At 35.4% G+C, this 23,961-nt stretch overlaps 1 protein-coding gene across 19 annotated transcripts in view; it reads right to left on the bottom strand.

Annotated features, from left to right (window-relative positions):
• Window positions 1–23,961, bottom strand: part of DMD (dystrophin) — a 1,145,450-nt gene that overhangs the window by 175,316 nt on the left and 946,173 nt on the right. For 17 of the 19 annotated variants that reach the window (XM_064407380.1, XM_064407383.1, XM_064407377.1 and 14 more), the window contains 4 exons: window positions 19,136–19,308; window positions 15,073–15,229; window positions 7,765–7,885; window positions 6,829–7,097 (listed from right to left, as the gene is read on the bottom strand). In XM_064407380.1, the coding sequence (XP_064263450.1) occupies window positions 6,829–7,097; window positions 7,765–7,885; window positions 15,073–15,229; window positions 19,136–19,308 (720 nt within the window). Of the gene's footprint in view, window positions 1–6,828; window positions 7,098–7,764; window positions 7,886–15,072; window positions 15,230–19,135; window positions 19,309–19,657; window positions 19,703–23,961 lie in introns of those variants that run through there. The other 2 variants (XM_064407395.1, XM_064407394.1) reach the window with 1 other exon arrangement.

Below are 23,961 nucleotides of genomic sequence, written 5' to 3'. Positions count from 1 at the left end.
AATGCTCTGGTCTGACCTCAATTCTGAACTTCAGAGGCATAAAACGACAGACAAGTCTTTATACACGTATTAGTCAGTTCTCTCAGCAGGGTATCAGAAACCAAGATCAGAGATTCCCAATACTTAAAAAGTCAAAATCTGCCTGCAGATGTGCATGCTGAACTCCCACTGAAATCAGCAGGGTGAATTCATACAAGGAAAAATTTGGCTCTAAATGAAATATGTTGCTCTAATAATAGCATCTTCTACCAATCTGGGTTGGAGGTAGAAAAGATTTCCATCTTGACTGGTCACCCTTTTTAGAGCTCAAGAATTTTCCTGCATTAGTTGTCAGGGAAAAGTGTCAGTATTTTTTAGCCCAAACATCCTTAATAAGTTAATACAGTTAACAAAAATCTGATAGAAATTGGGTTAATCGGAACAGCTCTTTTACATGTGCTTGTTCTTTGTGAAGTGGTCTCCAAGTAGCTGATCCTTACACTAGCTGTGATTCCTCAGAAAGTTAATTAAAGAATTCTCATTTTTGTTTCTTTGTTAGCAGAGCAATGCTACTTTTTCAGTATCACAATTATGCTACTGTTTCCCAATAAGTAGTATGGTGAAGAGCACTTGTAGTTTTAAAAGACAAGGATATCACTTCTCTGCCTGCTCACCATCATTCTTATTATTCCTATGTAAAAAAAGATTTTGGATTCTTCCTTAAAACAGGTAGCTTGATATAGACAAAAAACCTATATAACCTAGTCTCTGTAAAAAACTATAGATACAGTGGTAGCATCTAAACCTGAGACAAGAAATATATAACTTATTGCAAAAGAAGTCAGTAGAGGGAATGATTGTTTGCTTCAGCTATTTAAAATGGATTTGGATTCAGGCTATTGCTATAACAAACTCTCCAGTCTTATCTGTCTGATTACATAGAAAGAACATAAGGCAGATTATACTTTTAAATTAAATTTGTATCAGTAAAACTACCTGATTATTATATACTAAACAACCACTTTTGAACATATTTCTTTTTGTGGAAGAAAATAAATTGATTCATAAACTGTTTAAATGAGATTGAGAAACCACAGGACACAACTGAGTAACTTTCATCTCCTACAAGTTAAGCATACCAAAGCTAAAATGTGTTACACGACAAAATAGTTCATAGTTTTTAACTGAATTTCATATTTAAGAAAAACCTTAGCAAATTAAACTTGCCCTCAACTGTGACAACCAAACAATCCTACTAAATTCTCTCCTGCATAAAAATACATTTAAAAAAAGGGGAAAACAACATACCAGACGGTCACCAATTCAGTAATGTGGTTAGCTGAAGTGTCTTGGATGTATAAAAACATCTTAAAAGTTGACCCATTAACAAATTGAACAGACTTCAAGTATTTCTTTCATTATAGCAAACTCTACAACGTTTTAAATTCACAGGAATATTATATATCGCAAGGACATCTGTAGGATGTCAGTGTTCCAGTGAATTTCAGCATGGTTTTGGTTTATTTTAAAATAGATTTTATTATGCTCTTATATACTCCGATGTTTTTGTTTTACTAAAACATTTACTCTATTGTTTTAGTTTATATTAGCAGTACACAGTTGATGAAGAGTTGATATTTTGTAAATTCTGGTTTCATTGACCATCTTTATTTTTAAAAGGTAAAGGTCCTCTAGTGTGCCATGAGATCATCTCCTCCTTTTATAGCATCTTAGAACAATCTCTAAATTACAAATATTTTACTAATACAAAATCTGTTTAGAACGATCATCACTAATTTTCTTTGGAACTGATGGTTGGGTTTTGGAAAGCTGGAAAATTCATTAGTAGGAAATGGTTATTCTGTATATAATAGTTTTAAAATTCCCAGAGTCCAGCACAGAACTTATTAGAAGACTCACTTAAGGAAATAGAACATCTTAACCCAGATTGATTACAGCTCTTGGTGGTAACAGCTGGCTTCAAATTAAACTGAAAAAATGTATATGCATTTTGAAGCAGTTTAAGAACATGTAATAAATAACTGTTGTACGGTCCTATCACAGAATGATGTATATGGAATGGTAAGCTGGAGAGCCATTTGTAACAGTAATTACTTTAGTTATAGTATGAAGAAAACATTAACACTTCCATCTCCTACACTACAGGCAAATAGTTTCCTATTCAATTACAAACCAATGGATGCTGTCATCTTCTAATTGTACAAATGATTTGAAAACACCTAATCAAATCATAGTTCATAGTCTAAAAGTCTGGATATAAAGCACTTTAGCATTTTTGTGGCCTTTAAAACTAAGAATATTAAGAAGTCTAGATATTGTAGAAACTCTATCAGTAAAGACAGAGAATGAAAAATTATCTCAGAAGCTGCTATATGTGTAATGCCGTTTTATGTTACATACTGGAGAGCATAAGCTCTAGTAACTTAATTTGGTGCATAGCATAATTTTATTTTAGCAAAAATTAACAAGAGAATGGGCATCACATTGCAATTTGACCTCTAGTTGGTTTAACAAGGATCTGGCACTGCTATTGATATCAAGCTGATTGGAAATTCTGGTTATCAATACATCTTCCAGGTAATTATTTCCTGCATAGATTCTATTGATCTATTTAAAACTAATCTCCAGTACACATCTCCATTGCTAATGGTGGAGGGAATGAATGGGGACTATTGGCTTGCTTCTAGGTGTCATTCATTAATTTCCCTCTATGTGACCCCTAATAGCTCCATGCAAAAATCAATTATTTTTTTTGAAAGGATAGAAAATTATCAATTACCCAAGCATTTAAAATAATTTTGGGATGAAAACATAAATTAAAAATTCAACAACTCTGTGGTCAGAATCTCCATATTAGGCAGCTGACAGCACAGTTCCCTCATAACAGCACTGTAAGAGTTCACTTTGCTGAAATACCTCTTTGCAGCACAGCAGTAGCTGAACAGTACCAAAGTGGACTACAGAAGAATATAAAATACTTTAAATATGATGATGATGAACTAACTACCTCCATTTAGTGTTCTGAAATTGAGGTTGCTGATTTAGTATTAAAATGCTTGTAATAATATAGAATTTCAATCTTTGCAAATACATTTACATTTTTTCAATGGCTGGATATGAACACAACTGAAACTCAGCTAATTATTTGAATTGGTTGCCTTACTTTTGTCTCATTTTGTCTCATCATAGGAAAGATTACTAGGGACAAAAGGATTGTCCCCAGTCCCTGCACACAGTGAGTCATTTTGAAGTAGATGATGAGCAGATCAGTGATAATTTCATTTTTCATTTATGAATAACTGTAAACTCTATTTGTTTTACAAATAAATAAATTTCAGGCTGAAATTTTCCAATGAACATTTGTCAGTGACATACAATTGACTTCAACCCTCAATTAAGCTGAAGAAAGTCTGAAATAAACAGCATATAATTCAAGAAGAAATTGTATTAAAATTGTAAATAGGCTTTGAAAAAAGGATACTTGCAGCCTTTATGAATATTCTTCTTACATTAAATATATAAAGTCCATAATCTATACATAAACTCCATGCAACTGCTTTATTCATAACTATAAAAGTGAATCTGCAAGAATGACCAGCAGTTCTTAAGCAGCAAGACTAAGACATTAATGAAAATTCCTTGCAGAAAGGTACAAGACTTATGTCACCAAATTCTGTTCTGCTTTTCACAGTTATCAATCATTATACTGAGTCAAGGTGCCCTCTTTTTGTGACAGTGAGGGAGAACTAATTATCCTATAGCAGACTGGAGTTAATTGAAAAAAAAAGTCTACATGATTCTACATGAATAGAAGGTGTTCTAGAGATATTATTTGGAAAGTGTTCTAGAAATATGCACTTCTATTTTGAACTAAAGAAATCACAGACACTACTCCCGCTCTTCATTATTTTTGTTGAGTTTTTTGTTTGTTTTGGGTTTGGTTTTGTTTGGTTGTTTTGTTTTGTTTTATGGAGGTTGCAAAAAAAAAATTAGGATGTAGTTATGCTCATGGAGTCTAGAGGCTCTGCTGTTTATGACAGAAAACTGAAGCAGTTATATTGCTGCTAGTGGTATGTTAAAATATCACTGGCAGGAAAAAGTGCTTTGCATACTCCTGAGTATGTTGAGTAGCCAAACTACCTTTAGCTAAAAATAAACCACACCATTAAAATTGGCTTCTCAGTTGCAAAACTCTGTGCATAACATCTCAAAACAATGGCTTTTAATTTAAGAAACCTAATTTTACAGAGTGGAAAAGTATAAAAACCTGAAACTTCCTGTGGGTACTAATTTCTGTTCGTATTTCTCAGCAGCTGTCAGCAGAGAGACAACAAAACAGTGAGGAGGTATCAGCACAACATGTAATGATTGTTGCATGCTGCTAGCACAATCATTATCACAGTTTTGCATGGCAAAGGAGAATCTTTGGGGAATAAAGAGAGAGAAATCGGTTCTACTATCAATTCCTGGAATGGCTCTTTGAATAAGATACCAAGTGGATAAGGTAGGCATGATTGCATATCAGTTGCATAGCAGCAAAATCTTAATATAAAATCGGAGTGGTGGTCTCATGGGAACCTAAGTCTTCCAGGCATGCTGATGAAAAGAACATTTTGTTAGTGATTGCAAGGAGAAAGCATCATTGAATTTGCTGCAGAGGGGAGTTGAAGTCATAAGCCGTGTCTAAAATATGACCTGAGCTACAATCAAAGTGATCAGGCAATGGATATTAAGGGACTAATAATAGATTCATTTGGGCATGAACTGAATTTAAGACAGTTAAATGATGGTTTCTGGACAGAAAGATATGCTTGGAAGCGAGACACAAAGAATGTATGTTATTAAGAAAGTAAGCCACATTTCAGCCTGCAGATAACACCACTTCTATGAGAGAAGAAAAAAGAGATAATAACAGATGACAGCAGAGAAGTCTGAAGAATGGTTTGGTTCTAGATACCCTCTAGTCCAGGTTGCATCCTTTGGAGCAGATGGGTGAAACTATCTCTTGTTCGCACAGCCAGAGAAGAACACCAATTTGTACATTAATTCAGATGAAGCATGTGTAATAATAATATCACAACATTAACACTGATCCAACAAGGATCCACTATTTAGTATGAGTTCAAAGTTATATCATGACCTTATCAGCTCCAGCAACTCTAACTAAAGAGGACAGTGACAAATGACATTCCCCAGGAAGTTATTCATCAGGTTAGGTTTGGGAAAACTATTGTGATCCAAATTAAGAGAAGGATTTGTAAAAAATGCAATTGCATATGACCGATGTTTTGAAGATCTGCTCAGAAGATGTTTGGATTTCTCAGATGTATAGAGAGAAATTAGGTACCTTGCCTCATACATACCTAATGCAGTATCAGTCATGATACTCATCATAAAGACCAGAGCTAGGATGAGACATAGATAATGTATCAATTGGATAATGTTTGGCTGATAATATAGTCAATAAAGAAAAAACCTTACTTTTTACTAATAACTTTTAACTCAAGGCTATGAAACTTCAACAAATTTAGCTTTTAACTGAAACATTTCCAAAGGAAAAGTATTTAACCCTTAAGTGAAGCAATTATTAAGCATTAATTATGTCATCTAGAATGTATTTATTTTTTAAACCATAACAGGACTCAGAATTATAATTATGGACTCAACACTCCTGCTTATAGCTTTAGAATAAAATGACTTGCTTTGTTTTCCAGTAATATCAGAGGTTCAGTGCTTCTGTTCAGGATATCTTCTTCAAAATTATGAAAACTAAACCAAACCATGGTTGTAATAGCACTTTCTGAGAATTTATAAATAGATTTCTTCTGTTCATTTATGAATTTAAATGAAGATAAACTTCACAGCTAGCTGTTCATCAGCTATTTCATTTGTTCTTGTACAGCATCTGCATAGGACGCTCATTAAACTTTCTGTGTGATTAAAACCTGAGGACTTTCATTTTAATAAACTACATTAGATTTTTAGAGAAATATTTTTCTTGCCATTAGTCATTTTACTTCCTCTTTCTTAGATCCTAATGTTCATCTAGAGAAAATAACAGTTAGCTCAGGTCTCTTTCAAAATGACTGATGATTCCCATTTATGTGACTGGAACAGAGGCACTTTGTTCTTATCAAAATGGCAGCTGCCTCTATTGTGCTCTGGCTGAAGGAATCCTGTATTATTTATCAAGTCTGTCCATGGCAGTCATGCTGAAAGAGGACAAGTCTGCCCAAGTTTCCTGATAAGCAATGATTTTATGAAACAACCCTTAAAAGCAGATAAGCATTAAGTTATAGAAAATAATGACAAATTTTCCAGGATTGCCGCTTTTTTTTGAGACTATCTTTAGTTATGAAGCCTATTTATCAAAAAAGACAGAATCAAATATCACCATCATGAAAAACCACATATTTCAAATTGTATAAATTTTATTCTACAATTATATAGAAACAATTATGTATCATACTTAAGAAAATATAATATAGCAAAAAAAATTAATTCAATAGACTTTTATCATATATTCTCCTATCTAATTTATTTTGCTTTCTTTAATTGCCAATTTTGCATCTCCTGAGTTGACAGTGAGTGTGCTGAGGATTTTTGCACATTTCTATAGTGCTTTTACCCATGTCAGCAGTGTACATTCTCAAGGAGGATCCCACTGCATTTTAACTTCTGAAATCATAAAACTGTTTATATGCACTTTTTAATATAAATAACTATGATGCAAAGATATCAATTTCTCACTCTAAAAGATAATTGCTTATAAAGAGATTCATACAAAGAACGATTTTATACTCAGAAATACTGATATATGTCAGGTACCTTGACTTTTTCCAAGTGATCCTGCAGAGAGTCGATGAGCAGATCCCCCACTGGCTGCCAGGATCCCTTGAATGCCTCAGCCTGGCGCAGCTTCAGGTCCAGTTCATCCATGGCCTCCTGAAGGCCCTGCAGTCTTTCGAGAGCATCGTCAATCTTCTTTTGCCAATCAGCAGACTGTAGATTCAGCTTATCCCACTCAGTTCTGACCTCATCTGCTTGCCTTTGCAGAAGTTTGTTGACATTGTGGGCTCTCTCCTCAGGTGACAGATCTAAATGTGAAAGTGGAGAGGCTTTTAAGACATATTCTGTCTTAGAACTAACACAGTTGCCATCTGGATGGGTTAAAATCTCAGTAAGAAACTCTTCATAACTGAAGGCACCTGTGAAATTTGCTTTATTAATGTATTCTTATTTCAAAAAATCTTAAAAAATTTAAATCTTGCCACCATAAAAATCAGCAAAATCTGCATTTAAGTACATAAAGGTATTTTGAAACATGCAAGGTGTAGCTAGAAGTTTATCAGCTGATTCAGCACAATTTTTCTGCACATAGACAAATATTAATCACTGTGAAGCTTTTGCTGCAATTAGGTGGATTTGGGATCTCCTGTAGTACTGAGACTACAAGGTGAATTTTAGCTTAAATTGCAGCTTTGAGCCCTCAAATGAGGCTATAATTATAGACAGGTCCTGAAGGTTTAAAGGCAGTTTCAAAATCTGCTTATAAATATGCATGTCTATTTAGTACCACAGTGTTCAGAAGGATTGCTAAGGCTTGCTTTCATCTATATTTTTAGCTTAGTTTCTGAACACTGGCATTCAGCTCGGAGTGCAAAAGGAATGCTTTCAGAGCGGCTGGCAGGATTTATTTAATCATTGCTGATCATCACTGATCCTCCCAGCAATGTGTTATTACCCTGTTCTTGCTTCAATTACCTCTGGGCTCTGGGCAGACCTTCTCCACTGCCTCCACGGGCTGCTCAGCCAGGAAGATTCGCACAGTCTCAAGGGCACTCCTGATAACAGGTTCTTTTGTTTTTAGCTCCCTCTTGAAAGTCTAAGAAACAAAATTATTGTAAGTGGATCTATAAGGAAATACCAAGTCAGAATAGCAATGTCAGAACAAAATTTTGAGCAACAGCTTCTACGTATGTATGACAAGAAGCAATAAAACACACACACACACAAATGAAAATAATCAGCTTTTGCTTAACCTGAAATCACATTGTATTCAAAAGAGCTGTCAGCATACTGCATTTTTCTTTCTTTAGCAACAGCTGCTTTTACTCTTTTACTCTCTTCTACACCCTGCTTTTAAAGGACCATGAGTAAATTACTCAAGATTAGTATTAGAAGCTTTGGTAAGTCACTGAAAGTACACATATCTCAGTATTTATTTATTTCTCTATTTTTGTTAATGAGAATATAAGGGTCTATTAGACTGATTCCAAATGGACAGCACACAAAAATGCAGATAAAATCCATCTTGTAGGTTGAATTTTGCATTGGTTCTTCTGCATGTTGCAGTGAATACATCTAAATGGTCCTTACCACTCTTTTATTTCAATATTTTTTCTATATTTATGAAACATTTTTCAATGCATACAGTTTCAAGCAGCATAGAGATAAAATATGCAGGTAATTTAATAGTACAGTGCAACACAAAACACAATACTGCAAAAAGGAGAGCCATATGCCATGGGCAGAAAACTGATATTTTCCTGCAGGGATTAGAAAATTCTCTTTACAACACCAGCATTATATAAGTTTGTAACATAATAAATGCACCAATTCAGTCAAATTAATTATTAAACAAAATTTGTATTTCTATGAGAACTAATGAAGGATTATAAATTCAATATTAAAAAGTTCATTACACTTTGAATTATATTAGATATGTGACTCTCTGTACAGGAAATACTAACAAGAACTAATAGTGGGATCATGTACAGTTTATAATATGAGAACTCAAAGGCAAAATGTTCTTAAGACATTTCAGGAAATAAACGTCAGGAAAAAACTACATTATTCGACTATAAATATTTAAATACACTTTTTATTAAATGGTCAAGAACCGACCGTAAGGTTTGTAGCTGTTCTTGGGAAAACCCTTAAGAAAAGTCTGCTTTGTTGAAGGAAATAACAAAGCAAAAAATCTTCATTTTGTGTCAAGGTCAATAATGGGACTGGAATCTTTTTACAGAGTCTGCTATAATAAAAGAATCTGTCATTTGATTAATACCTGAGCTAAAGGTTTTAAACAATCATGTTAACCTTTAAAAACAATACCAATTTTCACAAATAAAGAAGTGCACTGTATATTAACAAGTAAACTACTACTGGACTTTTTTTTCCCCATAAAAACTGACTGGAGTTACTACAAGGCTGAATGAAAAATGTTGAATTTAGACATTTTTAGGTTTATCATTCTTATAATTCATACTTGACTTTTGCATGAAGTGTGATAGAAAGAAGAAATATAATAAGCCTTTTCCATGCCTCCAAATGAGGAAAATCTATTCCTTTAATTAGCCTTTGTGTTCATCTCACATCATTCTGTCCCACTAGAGTGGTGTGGCAGGTCTGCAGGTCAAGTGAGCCAGTAGGAAGCTTATTTTAAGATAACTTAAAATCCAGCACAGTAATTTCCATGGACTGTATGCTTTGGTCTCTGTTGATAGTGTTAAAAGTAACATCAACAGTCAAATCCACTTAAACCAGTCTTTTTTAAACATTAAATGGTGCAATAGTTAAAGATATAATATGCTTTAGAAATGTTTCCAAAGATGTATTATTTCTCAGAAAGGACACACTTGCATAAAGGTCTGTTCTGCAAACACACACCAACAGCAGGAAGGAGACACCGAATTCCAGGGGAACACAGAAATACACTGATGTGGAGAATAGTTAGAAGGCAGAAACACCTCTGAACTACGCATTTGGGAATGAGTAGTCCTTCTGTAAGGACTGCTGTTGCTGTAGACAGGACACCCCTGGCTGTGTGCACACCAGGAGAAGGACAAAAAATACCTTCTTTCAGCTTGTACTGTTTTTGCAGAATACTACAGCAATCAAATACACTGAGTGGCATTATCTTTCCAGAAGAGGTTTAGAGCCACAGTCTTCCTGTAACTCTTGTGCAACAGAAGGAGAACATATACACCATGAATCCCATAAAGCCTGTGGGCAGGAATCTTTGTATCTTCCTCAAAACAATATAGAAATGCTAACAGGAACTTCTGGCTTTGCGCATTTTGTATTTTGTCACAAAGAGAAAAGGTGCCTTCTTTATTAATAAAGGAAAACTGAGGCAGTGTCAAACTTTCCCCCTCCTCAACTTTTCCAGTCTGAATGTTGGAGCTGGTGGAGGCAAGTATAGTCTGTAAATCCTGAGTTATAGAATAACACACAGTATTTACAGTCCTCAACTCCTTCCCTAGTTTTGGTCTGCAGATTTCTACCAAGTTAAAATATATTTCAATTAAAGAAATTTGAAAAGGAGAGGATGAAAAAAACATGAGACTGAAGCAGTAGCACAGGACAGCATAAAAATAATGAATGTTCGTTTCATACTAAGCCATTAAAAAAAAAGTTCTTACTGTATGAAGATAAAGCTGCTTTTTGTATTAAAGTTTTGTTGTGAGATATGTATACACTACCAGTAAAAATCACAAATAGCAACATTTTCTCTTTTTTTTGGAGGGGGAAAAAAAAAATTATCTATCTAGAGCCCTGACAAATACATCTTTATAATAACTAGGCCATCACTGAAAGCAGAATTAGCCTAAATGAATGTCTAATGTACAAATAATGATTGCAGGCTAATTTCATTGAATTCCTTAACTTCTTCCACACTTCATGGTGACTGTAGAGGAAATCGAATACACATAATGCATGACCTGACAAAAAAGTAAGTAAACTACTTTATTTAAGCATGTCTATTTGTCATCAACACTACAGCAGTAATGGCATTCTGTCCACCATTTTAATAATGCATATATTGATCAGCTTATCTCGGACCTCTACCACCTCACGAGTGTCCTTAAATCTCTTTAAAAAAGGAAACAATGATTGTTTAAATAGAAAAATGAAAATATAATGAGAAAAAAAAGTTGCATTAATAGAACTAACATTAATCTCTGTTAGTTAAAAACTAGGACTTTTTGCTTCCAATGTATTTTAAAGAATACAATTATATTAATTCAACATATGTCAAACAGAATGCTTTTGAAAATATGGGGTTTGTCCTAATCATTAGAAGTAGATATCAACTGTGGATCCATAACTGGTTAATGTGTTGAAGCAGGAACTGTACTCCTCCTTAGGCAGTCATGCTACAGATTTCATGTGAAAGGGTTTCCATGGAATTGTTAATAAGTGCCTTCTATGTTCGTAAATGCTATTTGTGCTGTTAATAAAATCACTACACAGCAAATGAGGCAACTCTTAAAAGAATGAAAGACATAGCAGGCTATCTGCATGATGCCTGAGTTACTTAAATTAGATTAACAGCAACATGCACACAGTTGTTAATTCAATTTCACTAAAGCAATATTTTGATACTTAGTAAAACAAAGAAAAATGTAAGATAATTAAAAAATGTTTTGAAGAACAGGACTAATTTTTGTTATTAATAACACCACCACCACCACTCCTCCCCACATGTTCTAAGACTGGAATTGAGACAATTTCTTCAGATGCCAAATATTGAAAAAATGACCTAGTATATATATAAGTTCAAACAAATAGCAGTTATGTGGGTGTATTTGGGATACATTCCAAATTTCCTTGTCTAAAAAGCACCTCACATTTATAACACAACAATGATTTTAACTGCATGGATAGCCCTGTTCTCAGTTGAGTTCAAGCTCTCCTCTGGCATAGATTCAAGCATTTGAAATGTTCATCTGAATCCTACTCTTAAAATTTTTAAGGCCAATCTTGGCAACTAGGAGCAGTCAAGTGGTAAGAACTGACTTATTTTCATCTCTTTTATGAATCTCTGTGGTATTCCAGATGGTCTTCTGAATGATAGAGAGGTTAAATATGCTTGCTCCGCTTTAAATTTTACCTTTAAGGGAAAAAAATAAAATCAGCTTGCAACACTTTAGAAAAAGGATTCCGGCATAAAATCATGTTGGTATTCGTTGTGCTATTTCTCAATTGAATCAGCTAAACTGCATTTAAATAGTGTTCCCCTGATGAGGCTTATTCACTTAACAAGTGAAGAACTTAGCTGAGTTCAGTTCCGGCATTACCTGACAAAAACAATCCTTCACAGAAGGAACACCAAACATTGTACTTATGAAGAAAGATCAAAACTGGAAGTTGTAGTCATTTAAAAGATTGGTCAGATCTGATGGATACTTCTCCAGTTTACTGAAGACTCATTTTCAGAAGTGACATTCAGGAGAACAAAATGAAGAGTCAGCAGATTCTTTTTCTTAAGATCAACACACAACTACTGTTTAGTTTCACACACAACACCCTGAGAGCTGAGCTCTGCTCTGAAGCAAAGGCCCAAACCTCTCAAAAACAGCTTTCCAGTACTGGGCTCCTAGTTTTAAGCTAGGTAATTGTACACTTTGAAAACATTTTTCTTATTTTCAGGAATCAGCTAAGTTATTCATTCTGATACAGCCATTGTATATCTGCTTCTTTAAAATAAACTTTTAGAGTGACAAAGTCCATAATGCCCAGGGGAAAAAAAACCAAAACAACTCTAACCAACCAACCAACCAACCAACCAACCAACCAACCAACCAACCAACCAACCATGTTGCAAACATAGATTTTGTGAACAGCAACCTGAAGTCAACTTCAATGTTGACTGTTTTCCCTTGTCTGTCAGAGACATTTGAAGATCAGACAAGGCAAATTAATTTCATGTATTCTGTTATGTTTTTTTTTCCACAGTGAATCAGCATACCTACACTCACATGTCTGAAGTGCTACAGAATGGGAAAAGGAAAAAGAAGTATTTCTAAAAGGAACATTCTAGCTTTGATACTAGATAGGATGACCAAAGCTCTGCATTATGTACCTGAAAGTGACAGAGAAGTTACAAAAGAGAGCTGAGATTTTTTTATGGAGTCATTTTGCCCCTACTCATGGTATCTTAATTTTATAAAAATTTCTCATCCCTAAAAATTCTAAATACTTCATTTGTTTGTTTGGTGTGTGACAGAGACATCACTTAGATCATCACCGAAGACTTGCCACCTTTATGATGAATTCTTGGAAACACTTAAACTGCTTACAGAGCGACATACAACACTAAAATACTATAAGAAGTAATTTCTTTAGAAAAAAAATATTTCTTCTGTCAAGGAGAAAATGTTTTCAAATACTTAAATATTATTTAGATGGAAAAAGTTTTGTTGTAACAATTCTATAGAAATCTCTCCCTAACTCTTGTTTTGGATCAAGAGTTGCCCTTGGAGAAAGAGTTTATATCACGCTGGGTTAAAGCAACATCTATATTGCTTCTTTCATCCTGATATTCTGGATGGCCTTTAAAACTACTTTATGGAAGTTGCTACTTTATGGCTAAAACAGACCTCAGGCTTCTCTTAACTTTCATGGTTATATACAACACTTGCCTTAACTTTCTTAGGGGAAAGGTGAAAAAAGGAAAGGTGCTGCCCCGTAAAGTCATGGATGTTTTCACCTCACTGTGTCTGTGATAGTGCTTTAAGTCCCACATAAAATTTTGTGAGAAAGACACATCCTACGCATCACGTCTCCAGAGGGAAGACCTATGAAATGTGACGAAAATGCCCCTTGCAGAAAAGCATTATATTATCTTAGAAAAATTTGCCACTGAGAGAGACAGGTTTTTTGTTCATCTTTCCCTTTTGTTTTCTCAGTCATTCGGTGAAGATAGGTCCTTGACAAACCATATTGACACTACTTGCCATCAGTTTGTTGCAGCAGATGAATGCCTGTGTGCCTATGGAAAAAGCCATATCTGACTTGTACTTCCTGACTTTTCACAAACTCGGGGTTTTAAAGCAGAAGTTACGTTATATTTGCTTTACAAATTTGATCTCACTATGTGTTCCCAAATATGTCCCTCCCCATGAGAAAGGACAATACATTAGAGCAATATTTATATACAGCTACCTGATGAACAGAAAAAACCACAGGTCCTATTTTGTTTTAAAGCACCATTTCTCCATTAAGTAATAAAATCAGAGATTTAGGAACTTCAGAAACAATACCTTTTATGACAAGTTTCGCAAAGAAAGTTACATATATACAGCACAATGCTTTGAGAGGATGATCATTGGATTTGGAATATGCTTTTCTCATGAAATCAAGCTGACAGACTGATAATTTAAATTTTTCAATAAAAATTACATTTGTTTGTAAAATAATTATTCAGATAGCACCCTGCAGCATAATTGGACATCAAACAGGAAGTAAAAACCTCCTATGATGTCATTATTTTAATTAAAGACACATGGAGATGCAGGAGAGGAGAGCTTGAATGGATATTGAACAATAGAGGTACTAGAACTGTGATTTCTCATTCAGACCTGAATAGACCTCAATGGCATATGAAATTCAAGACTGTTTAGTTGAAAGCAGACACTGGGTTAGCATCAGACTGGTGTGAGTTGATTAAACACTGTAGACATACTCCAAGCATACCCTCACCACAACAAAAATCAGTGTGAATCTTTGTATGGATAATTATTCTGAAGTATTATTCTGGGGATTGCTCATTTGGTGGGTTTAAAAAAAACAACAAACAACTTCCTGTACAAGTGCTCTATTTAGGTTCTTTTTTTAATACCAATCTCAGTCTAGAATGGTCCCCCATAAGAATTTCCATAAGAATTTCCTGATGAAACCAGTTATCACCACAGTTTCATGGTGCAGAGTTGTGCAATACAGCTGATACCAGCTACTCTAGTCACAAATGTTTCCAAAATCCAAACTAGGGTTTCAAAAAGTATACATGATTTTCTAGATCAGTGCCTGATCTAGAAAAACAATCAGAAATAATTATATAATCCACAAAAATTACTAGGTTAGTAATTGTTCTGGCTATGAAATCTGCCTGTCTGTGATAGGTCTCTCATGGTTGTTAACACCTCCTTCTCCAGAAGGCTGATTTTCTCTGCTATGTTTGAAAGCTATAGCTGGAATTCTTTCCAACAAGGACTGTGCCATGCAGCACTAGCCTGCGAAGGAAAAAACAATGACCAAAAGATAATAAAAAAACCACCAACATACCCGATGAATATCATTCTGTTTCTGCACAGTGGGAAGATCTCCACCAATGGGTGCTTGCTGTTTTAATTCATCCTCCTTCAACTGCAGCCATGCCAAAAGTTCCTGAAGAGAGAGATGCAATCGCTTCCACTGGTCGGTACTGGCTTCCAAATGGGATCTGAAAGCATGTGTTAAATATAAAATAGATTCAGGCACAGTGGAAGTAAAACCCAGAATGTACAAGCTTATTTACTGAGAAAGATCCTAGTGTTTCATTAAGTTAATGATTTTTGAATTGCTTCAGTAGCTTTGAATTACATTCTGGCAACACTGATTTAAATTTGGTTCCACAGTCCTGGCTTTTTTTCACATCTGATTTTTTTTTTGATTGGTTGGGGGTTTTTTGCTTTTTAGTTTCCCTCTTCAGCAGTGAGTAATGGCTGTGCTGAATTGTCAGTCTCACTAGAAGTGCACAAATACTGTGTATGACTAACATGAGAAATGTAGTCATCACTTAGGATGACTGGGACATTATTTGCCTGAAATGTAGAGAGTAGTTCCCCAACTCAAGTGAAGAGCAAGCATTTCTCTAAACCATTACACAAACCATTCAACTTACACAAGATTAATTATCTAAATTTTCTAAAATAAGAGAACCAATGCCATTTTAAAAAAAAAATGTCATGAGGAAATTGTCAAAGCCAATAAAATCCTCATATACTATCTAGCCAAATGTCAATGTCATTTAAACAGAGGTGTGAATGAAACTATTTGAAACACTGGGAAAATGAAAAGACAATATATTATTTTATGCAAAAAAAAGGTCTCCATCATAAGGACATTTTCTAAAAACTTCCTCTGTATATGCATGAATGTGTTTTTTTGGGATCAAGTATTGAGCTTCTAAATTTTAGCAATTGTTTTCTGTGGTTGGACTGACAAAATATTCCATTTTCTCTGTATTTAGATACACCCCACTAAAATTTTGTCTTTCTGTACTTATGAATATGTAATTTTTAAATTTCTGGTTTGGAAAAAAAATCCTAATTGATCTCCAAGTAACATAAGAAATCCTCTTAGTAACTCAAACCAAAGGAGTATTACATAACAGTAAAGTGAAAAAATGTGCTGGGAAATAAAGTCAAATTTTCTTTTATTTCATACATTTCTGTTTAAGTTTTACCTTGTTCATATAACATTTATCTTCTTCTACAGTGATTGCACATAAAATCATTCTCTTCTGACACTAAGAATTCCATTCCTATACCTTATATATATTGCTCTATAAAGAAATGTGAAAAATATGGACTCAGCATTTTTGCAAACCTTATTACTTAGTTTGGATATGGAAATGATGAATTGATCAAGGTAGAGACAGTTGCATTTCTGTGAAATGCTCTGTGAATCCTGTCTTCTTTCCAACCTCTTACATCAGGTAAAGTGGCAAGGAAAGAGAAAAGAAAGAGGCAGATCAGCCACACGCTGACAGAAAATTCAGCTGCTCTCAAAGTGTGTGAGCTAATGCAAAATCTTCTCTTTTTTCAAACTTAACATGCTACATGTGAAGGACAGACATAGATCCTACATGTGAAGGACACTCATAGATCAGGCCTTTTGATCTGTTCTCTCACAGGGCATCTGGGAGCTGGGGCAAAACTTCACAGCAGGGGGAGGCCACTCCTGCAGGCAGTGAAGTCTGGAGAAGGCCCTGCAAGCTAAAACATTTAGATTGTATATATGTTCATATATTATAAATTATTTACAGTTAGGGTGATGAGGCACTAGAACAAATTGTCCAGAGAAGTTGCAGGTGCCCCATCCCTGGAAGGGTTCAAGGCCAGGCTGGATGTAACTTTGAGCAAGCTGAATGTGTCCTTGCCCATGGCAGGGGGGTGGCACTGGAGATCTAAACAGTCCTTTCCAACCCAAACTATTCTTTCATTCCATGATAGTTCTGAAAGGAGCAAGGGGGAGAGAAGCTGGGGTATTTATGGAGAGCTGCAGGAGGCAACAACCAGAGCAAGGACCACAGGATTTTAGCACAGGAGACAGTCAAGGAGTCAAGTTTCTGATTCAGACTAATTTCCTTGTCTCATGTTTATCTTGGCAGAGGCAAGCTTCCACCTCTTCTGGAGAAAGGCAGCAAATGGAAGCAAACACTTCTTCCCTGCTTCCCCTGGCTTTACAGGGAAAAATGCAAAGAGTGACCTGAAGGGGTTTGTTACTGCTGCTGTGCTCTGACCTTCCTCAGCTGGGTGACTTTTTTTCCCAGAACCTGTCTTGTTCTGCTCTTCCTTCATCTTCAGGAATATAGGTTTATGCATGCACACACCAGTGCACATTATACGCATACACAAACATATATTTATGACCGTGTCCAAGATGTGCAGATAAAAGAGATAATACTAAAATAATATTAAAAATATTTATAAGAAAGAAAGTGTTTATTAGGGTAAACTGTGCTGACATATCAGGATGAAAGAAAGGGAGGAATGGAAAAGAACTTGGCTTCTCTCTAATATCTACCATATATTTTATCTAATGATTTTAGAAAAGAATACCCACCCAGGGTCTTCTGTTTCAGCAGACTAAAAATGACACTAAACAAAGAAACTTATGAGACTAATGTCTGGAGAACATTTCATGTGTGTTCTCTAATCCCTCTTTTGTGTAAGCACTGCTAGTTATGAGGAAATCTATTCCATTCTGTGCTGTGGATAGAAAGATCTCCAAACAGGCAGACTGGGAAGAGCCTTTTAATTTTGTCTGGTGGCCAGCAAAATGGCTTAAACCAAATGTCTGAGAATTTAAGAATTGTTTCTTATCCTAATCACTAAGTTATTGAAAACCATAAGCCCTTTTATTGGAAGCATAGATTTTAGAGAGAAGGTTTGTTGCTTTGAAGGTGCAATGCAGGAGGTCACTGTGATATAACTGGGGTTTACTGGTTCTGAGTCAGCTAATGACAACAATACATTAAACTCCAAAAAAAGAAAGACAGAAAGTCCCATACATTTAATTACTGCTATTTGGATAAATGACTATTTGTTTTTATCTCAAAAATCACTGTATTTGAGCATGTTCATGGGTAAAAGGCATGTAAACAAAAACATCTCAGACACTTTGAAGGGTTTTGTTCCTCTTCTTTTGCTCCTCGGAAAGAAAAAAAAAGGAGGAATATATCTCTTTTTCTTTAGTTACGAATATCTTTTCAACATCACAGCCTTCATTTATTTTTAATGATTGATGATACAAAGATGGTTTTTGTCATTACACAGCCTGACCTCCCTCAGGACCTGAGCTGAAAAAAGCTAATATTTCATACATTACTTTGGAAAACACTTCTGTCTTTTGCTGCCCTCTGAACTACCACCAACACACAGCAAGTGAGAAAATGAAAAAATGCCCAAGACCGAGTGCAACTGAGCTGGGTTGTCTATTGCAAAAGCCGTATTTCTGGAGAAAAGTTTCCAGGACAATTTATTTTGAAATGAAACCTTCAGTTCATTGAAGGCTGAATGACCACTTGATAATTTGTAATGTTACCATTTATTATATTTCTCCTTGCAAAAAAAAAGTGTTTCCTCTCATAATACTACTTATGGATTTCTTTTACTTCTAGATTTTATTTAGCAATTCTGTCCATTTTCCTGACAACAGTTAAAATCTTAAATAATTTGTATTCTCATTTGTGAGGATATTTTTAGTTTTGCACTGGAAACAGCAGTCTTTAAAATGAAGCTTATCATAAATATTGGCTATTTAATCACTTTCTTTCATGACTCACTGATAAGTCATACCCAGTTCTAGAAAAAGCCCATATTTAGAGGGGGTAAAGTTACTATTTCTTTCTGTAATTACAAAACTCCATCATAGCCCTCAAACCCTAATACTCTGCTATTATTTTCACACCCGAAAACCTAATAGTTCCTACAAAGTTAAGCCAACATCCAAAGCAGCATGAATAATTTCAAAATAGACACAAACAGTGTTAACAGAAACAACATTAAACCTTTTTACTTGCAAATTGTAGCATTCCATTTAATATACCAACAGTAGGCTTTTGCTTAGATTCAGGTCCTACCTAATGTTTAGAGATTTCTTCCTAAGTTCACTCCATCTGAGGTTCATGTTATCCAGACGTCTCTGCAGCAGGGTTGCATCCTCAGAGCCTTCCAGGGATCTCAGGATTTTCTGCCCATTTTCATCCAGGTTGTGAAAGATGTCAGTGTGAGCATCAATTTCTGCCTGTAGTTCCTATGGAAGCAATAGAAAACAATATATCTGATTTCTTTAAAAAATCACAGAAACTAATATTTTTCAAAAGAGTAGAAAAATCCTCAGTGCAACACAGAGCACAGGTTTTGATTACTCCTTTTACAGCAATATTGTGTCCTGTATACAAAGCTATGTTTCCCTTTCACATAAAGACCATTTGCATTGAATATGACCCTTTTTTTTTCCATACGGAGTATCCTGAACAAAATTTAGAAAGCCAAAGGTGCAGCCTTTGATAGGCAACAAAGCGAGGACAAGATATGTTAACTGTGCTGATGTGGGAAAAGCAAAGAACCACAAAACCCTCAGGATCTCAGGTAAATCTGACCTGCACATGATATGTCTTCCTGTGCAACATTTTCAGTTTGAGCTGGGGACTGCAACACTGGTCCTGCTGCATGGCAATTCCAAAGAATCTAGGAGTCTGCAGCAGCCAGGCTTTAAAATGCCAAGTTCACTTAGATTCTGTTGACAGAACGCATTTTGGAGCACAGGCCCCAGCAGTCAATAGCAATAAACAGCCACTTTGTGCTGTATCAAAACACTGGTTGGGGCCACGGCTGTAGGAGGGCCTGAGAATAGCAAGGACCTGGAATATGCAACTGGCAGCTCATGTTGAACAGCCAACTTTTCTTATCGCCTCGTAACTGCAGGCCAGCTCTAAATTTTGAATTCATTTTTTCCCCCTCATTTTTAGCACGGCTGTTTCTGCCAAAAGAACATTCTTTAGAGAGCTGCCTGGTACCAGCATTCCTGCCTGCCCACACACTCAATGCAGCCTTTGTATGCTGGCTGCCCTTCCCCAAGACGTTCGCATGCTGCAGCTCCACAAGGTCAGATTCATTTGCAGAGAACAGTGGTTGAATCAAGGTCATTAAATGGAATAAAAATAATAATAATAATAATTCCAACACGTACATGAATGAGCGTACATGCACTTTATATGCAGCCACATTTGCACAAAAGTACTTTTACTTTCAAACAAAGAAGCACACAAAGACACAAAGAAATACTGAATCATGAATAAAGCTCCACATTTTCTCCTGAGATGCTGGAGCACTAAGATTTCTGGTGGTGGTTTCTTTCTGCCTGAAATGGGAGTTCTAAAGATAAAGTGGGGAAGAGGAAATGATTTATGGTATTTGAGAACAAGACCTAGCACTAACTAAGCACCACAGAGAGTCCCCAATGGAAATTTGTTGCAATTTTCTTCAGAAGAATGACTTTGAAAGAGGGGAGCACACAATCTGTCTACTTGATGTGTTCTTAATTGAATTGGTTTTATTTGATATTTTAAGTGCAATGTTAGCTGCACTGAATCATGAGTAGATTGCCCTTGATCACCTACTGCTGTTCCAAATGTCCTTAACTGGATACCTTTCACAGCAATGACCATCATAATATTTGGGGAAGTTTTAAGGTGGGCTAGCAATATATTTGGTACAGAGTAAAAAACCTTCTCCAACATATTTTACTTATCTATTGTCATTCAAGCAGTAAAGACAGGAATTTGTTTGATGTACATCAGAGGTAACTCTGCAGAATGCAAGTGTATTATAAATATTTTATTTATTTATTGTTGTTCAAGCAATTTATATTTTTAAAAATGGCATAATTAAGGTACATAAAAATGTACAATATTCCAGGTATGAATGTCCTTACTTGAAAATTTGTATTTTATTTCAAGTCTGAATGTTGCTAACTTCAACTTCCAGCTGTGATACTTCATTTTTGTTTACTTGAATGAAGAATACTCTATTACCAAATTTCTTTCTTTCCATGAATGTATTTGGAGATATTATTTAAATTAGGTGAAGTATAACAGTACTGATGTAAACAGCTGAAACAATGTGTAAGAAAGGATAAAGTCCACAGAAAAAAAGTTAACTGTTAATGTCTGTATAGTTCTAAGGTCCTCCTACATTTAATAAACAATAAATCCATTACTGGACAAAAGAATTACATGCACTACCTGTTGCACAAAGTTCTTAGTTTTCAGGGTAGTGATGGAAACACCAAACTTACAAGCTTGTTCCTTTTCCTTGGCAAGAACATGTGCCATAAAACATGTTGAATAACTATTCACAGTAGGAAGCTGTCAAATCTGTGCCCTCTTGGTGTTTTACCACACATACACTCATAGCAATATATAAGACAAAATTGAAGGAAAATAAACCTTTCCACATTTTTCTTCTGTTTAGAAAATGTGTCTTATAGTCTACACCTTTTATTTTTTTTTCTCCAGACACATACATAATTCAGAAAGTAAAAGCAAATCACATCCCTTTTTATTTCAGAATACCACATAGTATCACAACACATCTGGACAGTTAGGTGGACAATGAACATGAAAAGTGAAGTATCCTTATCAAAAGCTTAATATTCAAGACTGAGTTTTCCTTATTCCAAATTACTTGTGTATACTGTACTGCTTCTAATGCTCCCAAAAGCAGTTTACTGCAGCTGTGAAGGAAGCCTACACTGACAATGAAGCAAGACAACAAAGGTATTTTCTCCATTTAGGTTGGTGCATTTCAGAACCTTTCTTTGTGACACTTAGAGATCCCAAGAGAAGCAGAGAACATATAAGAAAAAGATCTATACACTTTTTATTTGTTTTCTGAAAGAAATAAATTCATGTTCAAAAAACACAATTATTCTTTTTCTTGACAACAGTAAAGCAGGAAGTGCTATTTAATCTCAAAAATTGCTAAAATATTTGCAAAAGCATGCTGCCATTACTTGCCATACCAAGAATCATAGCATATAGACTAAACATATATTATTTATTTCACTTTCATATTTTCCAATGTGTTCAAACACATTAAAAGACTACAGAAGATAAAAAAATCAATCCTGGTATAATTCTACTGAGTTACAGTTGGACTGTATGCTGCATTTTTGCTGTAGTTGTTATTACTGAGACTGTGCTGAAAAAAGATTGGCTATCTACTCTTAAAAAGAGCAGAGAGCAAAATGAAAAGCATCTTTTTCATCACAAGTTACTGCCTAAAATGAGCTGAACTGCCTGGAAAGAACAACTCCATTAGGTGCTGAGTGAAGTCCTTCTTTATTAAGATGAACTAGACAGTTAGATGACAAAAGGCACCATAATATTTGTTTGTAAAAACTGAACTGAACATGTATGAAACATTTAAAAATGTGTACTTACATTATTTTATTCTATAGAATAAGTGTGCAGCTAAGACACAGAACTAGGGTGATAGAGAGATGAAATGCATTTTGCCTTGAGGAAAACTGTCTTGGGTAAAACAGGGCAAGGAAAGTTGCTCTGGCCGTTTCACTTTTGTCCTGAGCTCTTGCAACCACTACACATGATTTCAGAGAAGTACACTAGCATGGTAAGTGACCATACCCAATGTTGCCAAAAAGCTAGGGAATGGGTGTGTTCCTCACTCACCCAATTCAGTTCCTCCTTGGCATTCCCGCTCCCTTTCTCCATGGAATGCACAGATCCTCACTGCCCTCTTTCTTTTGGTAGGCAGAAGAAATTCACCTGTGGCTCCACAGGTTTTATTTTACACAGAGCCCTGCTAAGCACAGCTGAGCTGTTGCTGTGAAATCCAGTGCACTCAAAGCTCTGTCAGCTTCCACCCAGCACAGCTCGTCCTGCAAGAATTCAATGTGGTTTGAGGTACCTTAGCAGAAACAATTAATCAGTGTCAGTATCCTTCATATCCCACATGCAGTATATAGACATGACATATAAAGGACATGACACATGTCAAAATCTGCCATTATTTTGGCAATACACCAGAGAGGGATTGATAGTCTGGAAGTAAAATGAAGCCCTAGAAAGAAGGAATTTGTTCTTTGTCTTGGACGGTAGGTGAGTCATGGAAAACATGGAATTCAGTGCAGTGCAGATGACAAAACATTTGTCTTTTATACAAGGTAGAAAAAATTCATTATGCAATAATTTAAAGAAATTAAAGGACCCTAGTTCTCCTCTATTTGCAGCTCTGTAAAGCACATCTTAGCAGTTTAGCAATTGGATTTCAAATTAATTATCCCACTTGATTTCATTTAATTACATCTAAACTCCTCTAAATTTCTGATTCTGCCTAAAGCATAAACTCCGTGTGAGGGTTCAGAGAGTTCGAGACATTTTATCAGTGCCCTGGCACACTCCAGCAGACTTTGGAGACACAGAAATCCATGCACATGGCACCACTCTCAGGATCACAGCTTAGCCTCCTGTCTTCTAGAGAGAGGGAGAGTTTTGTGAATGTTACAGTTCTGGAGATGTGGAATTAAGGGCACACAAATCAAATGCATTTTAAGCACCTGAGTGATAGATTCAGTGCAAGGTGCACTTGATGTGTCTCTTTTTCTTTGGCAACAGAAGGCAGCTTGCATTAGGCTTTACAGCAATCTCTCCTTGTGAGCTGGTTGTTACCATTGGAACAGAAAGAAATGTATAATTTTTTGAAAGAGAACATTTGTATCTGAAGATATTATGATTTAGATTAATGATGGAACAAACCAGTGAAGCATTTCTGCTGGTTTGCTAGGCATTTCTGGTCCCTTGGAAGCTCTCTTTTAAATGTCATAGTTCTTTTAAAAACTGGTTGTTAGATTTGTTTTTGGTTTGGTTTTTTTTTTTCCTTC

The sequence above is a fragment of the Passer domesticus genome, chromosome 2 (assembly GCF_036417665.1).
Source record: "Passer domesticus isolate bPasDom1 chromosome 2, bPasDom1.hap1, whole genome shotgun sequence".
NCBI lineage: Eukaryota > Metazoa > Chordata > Aves > Passeriformes > Passeridae > Passer > Passer domesticus.
The sequence above is the reverse complement of the archived record's forward strand: the minus strand, read 5'-3'. Positions and strand labels throughout refer to the sequence as shown.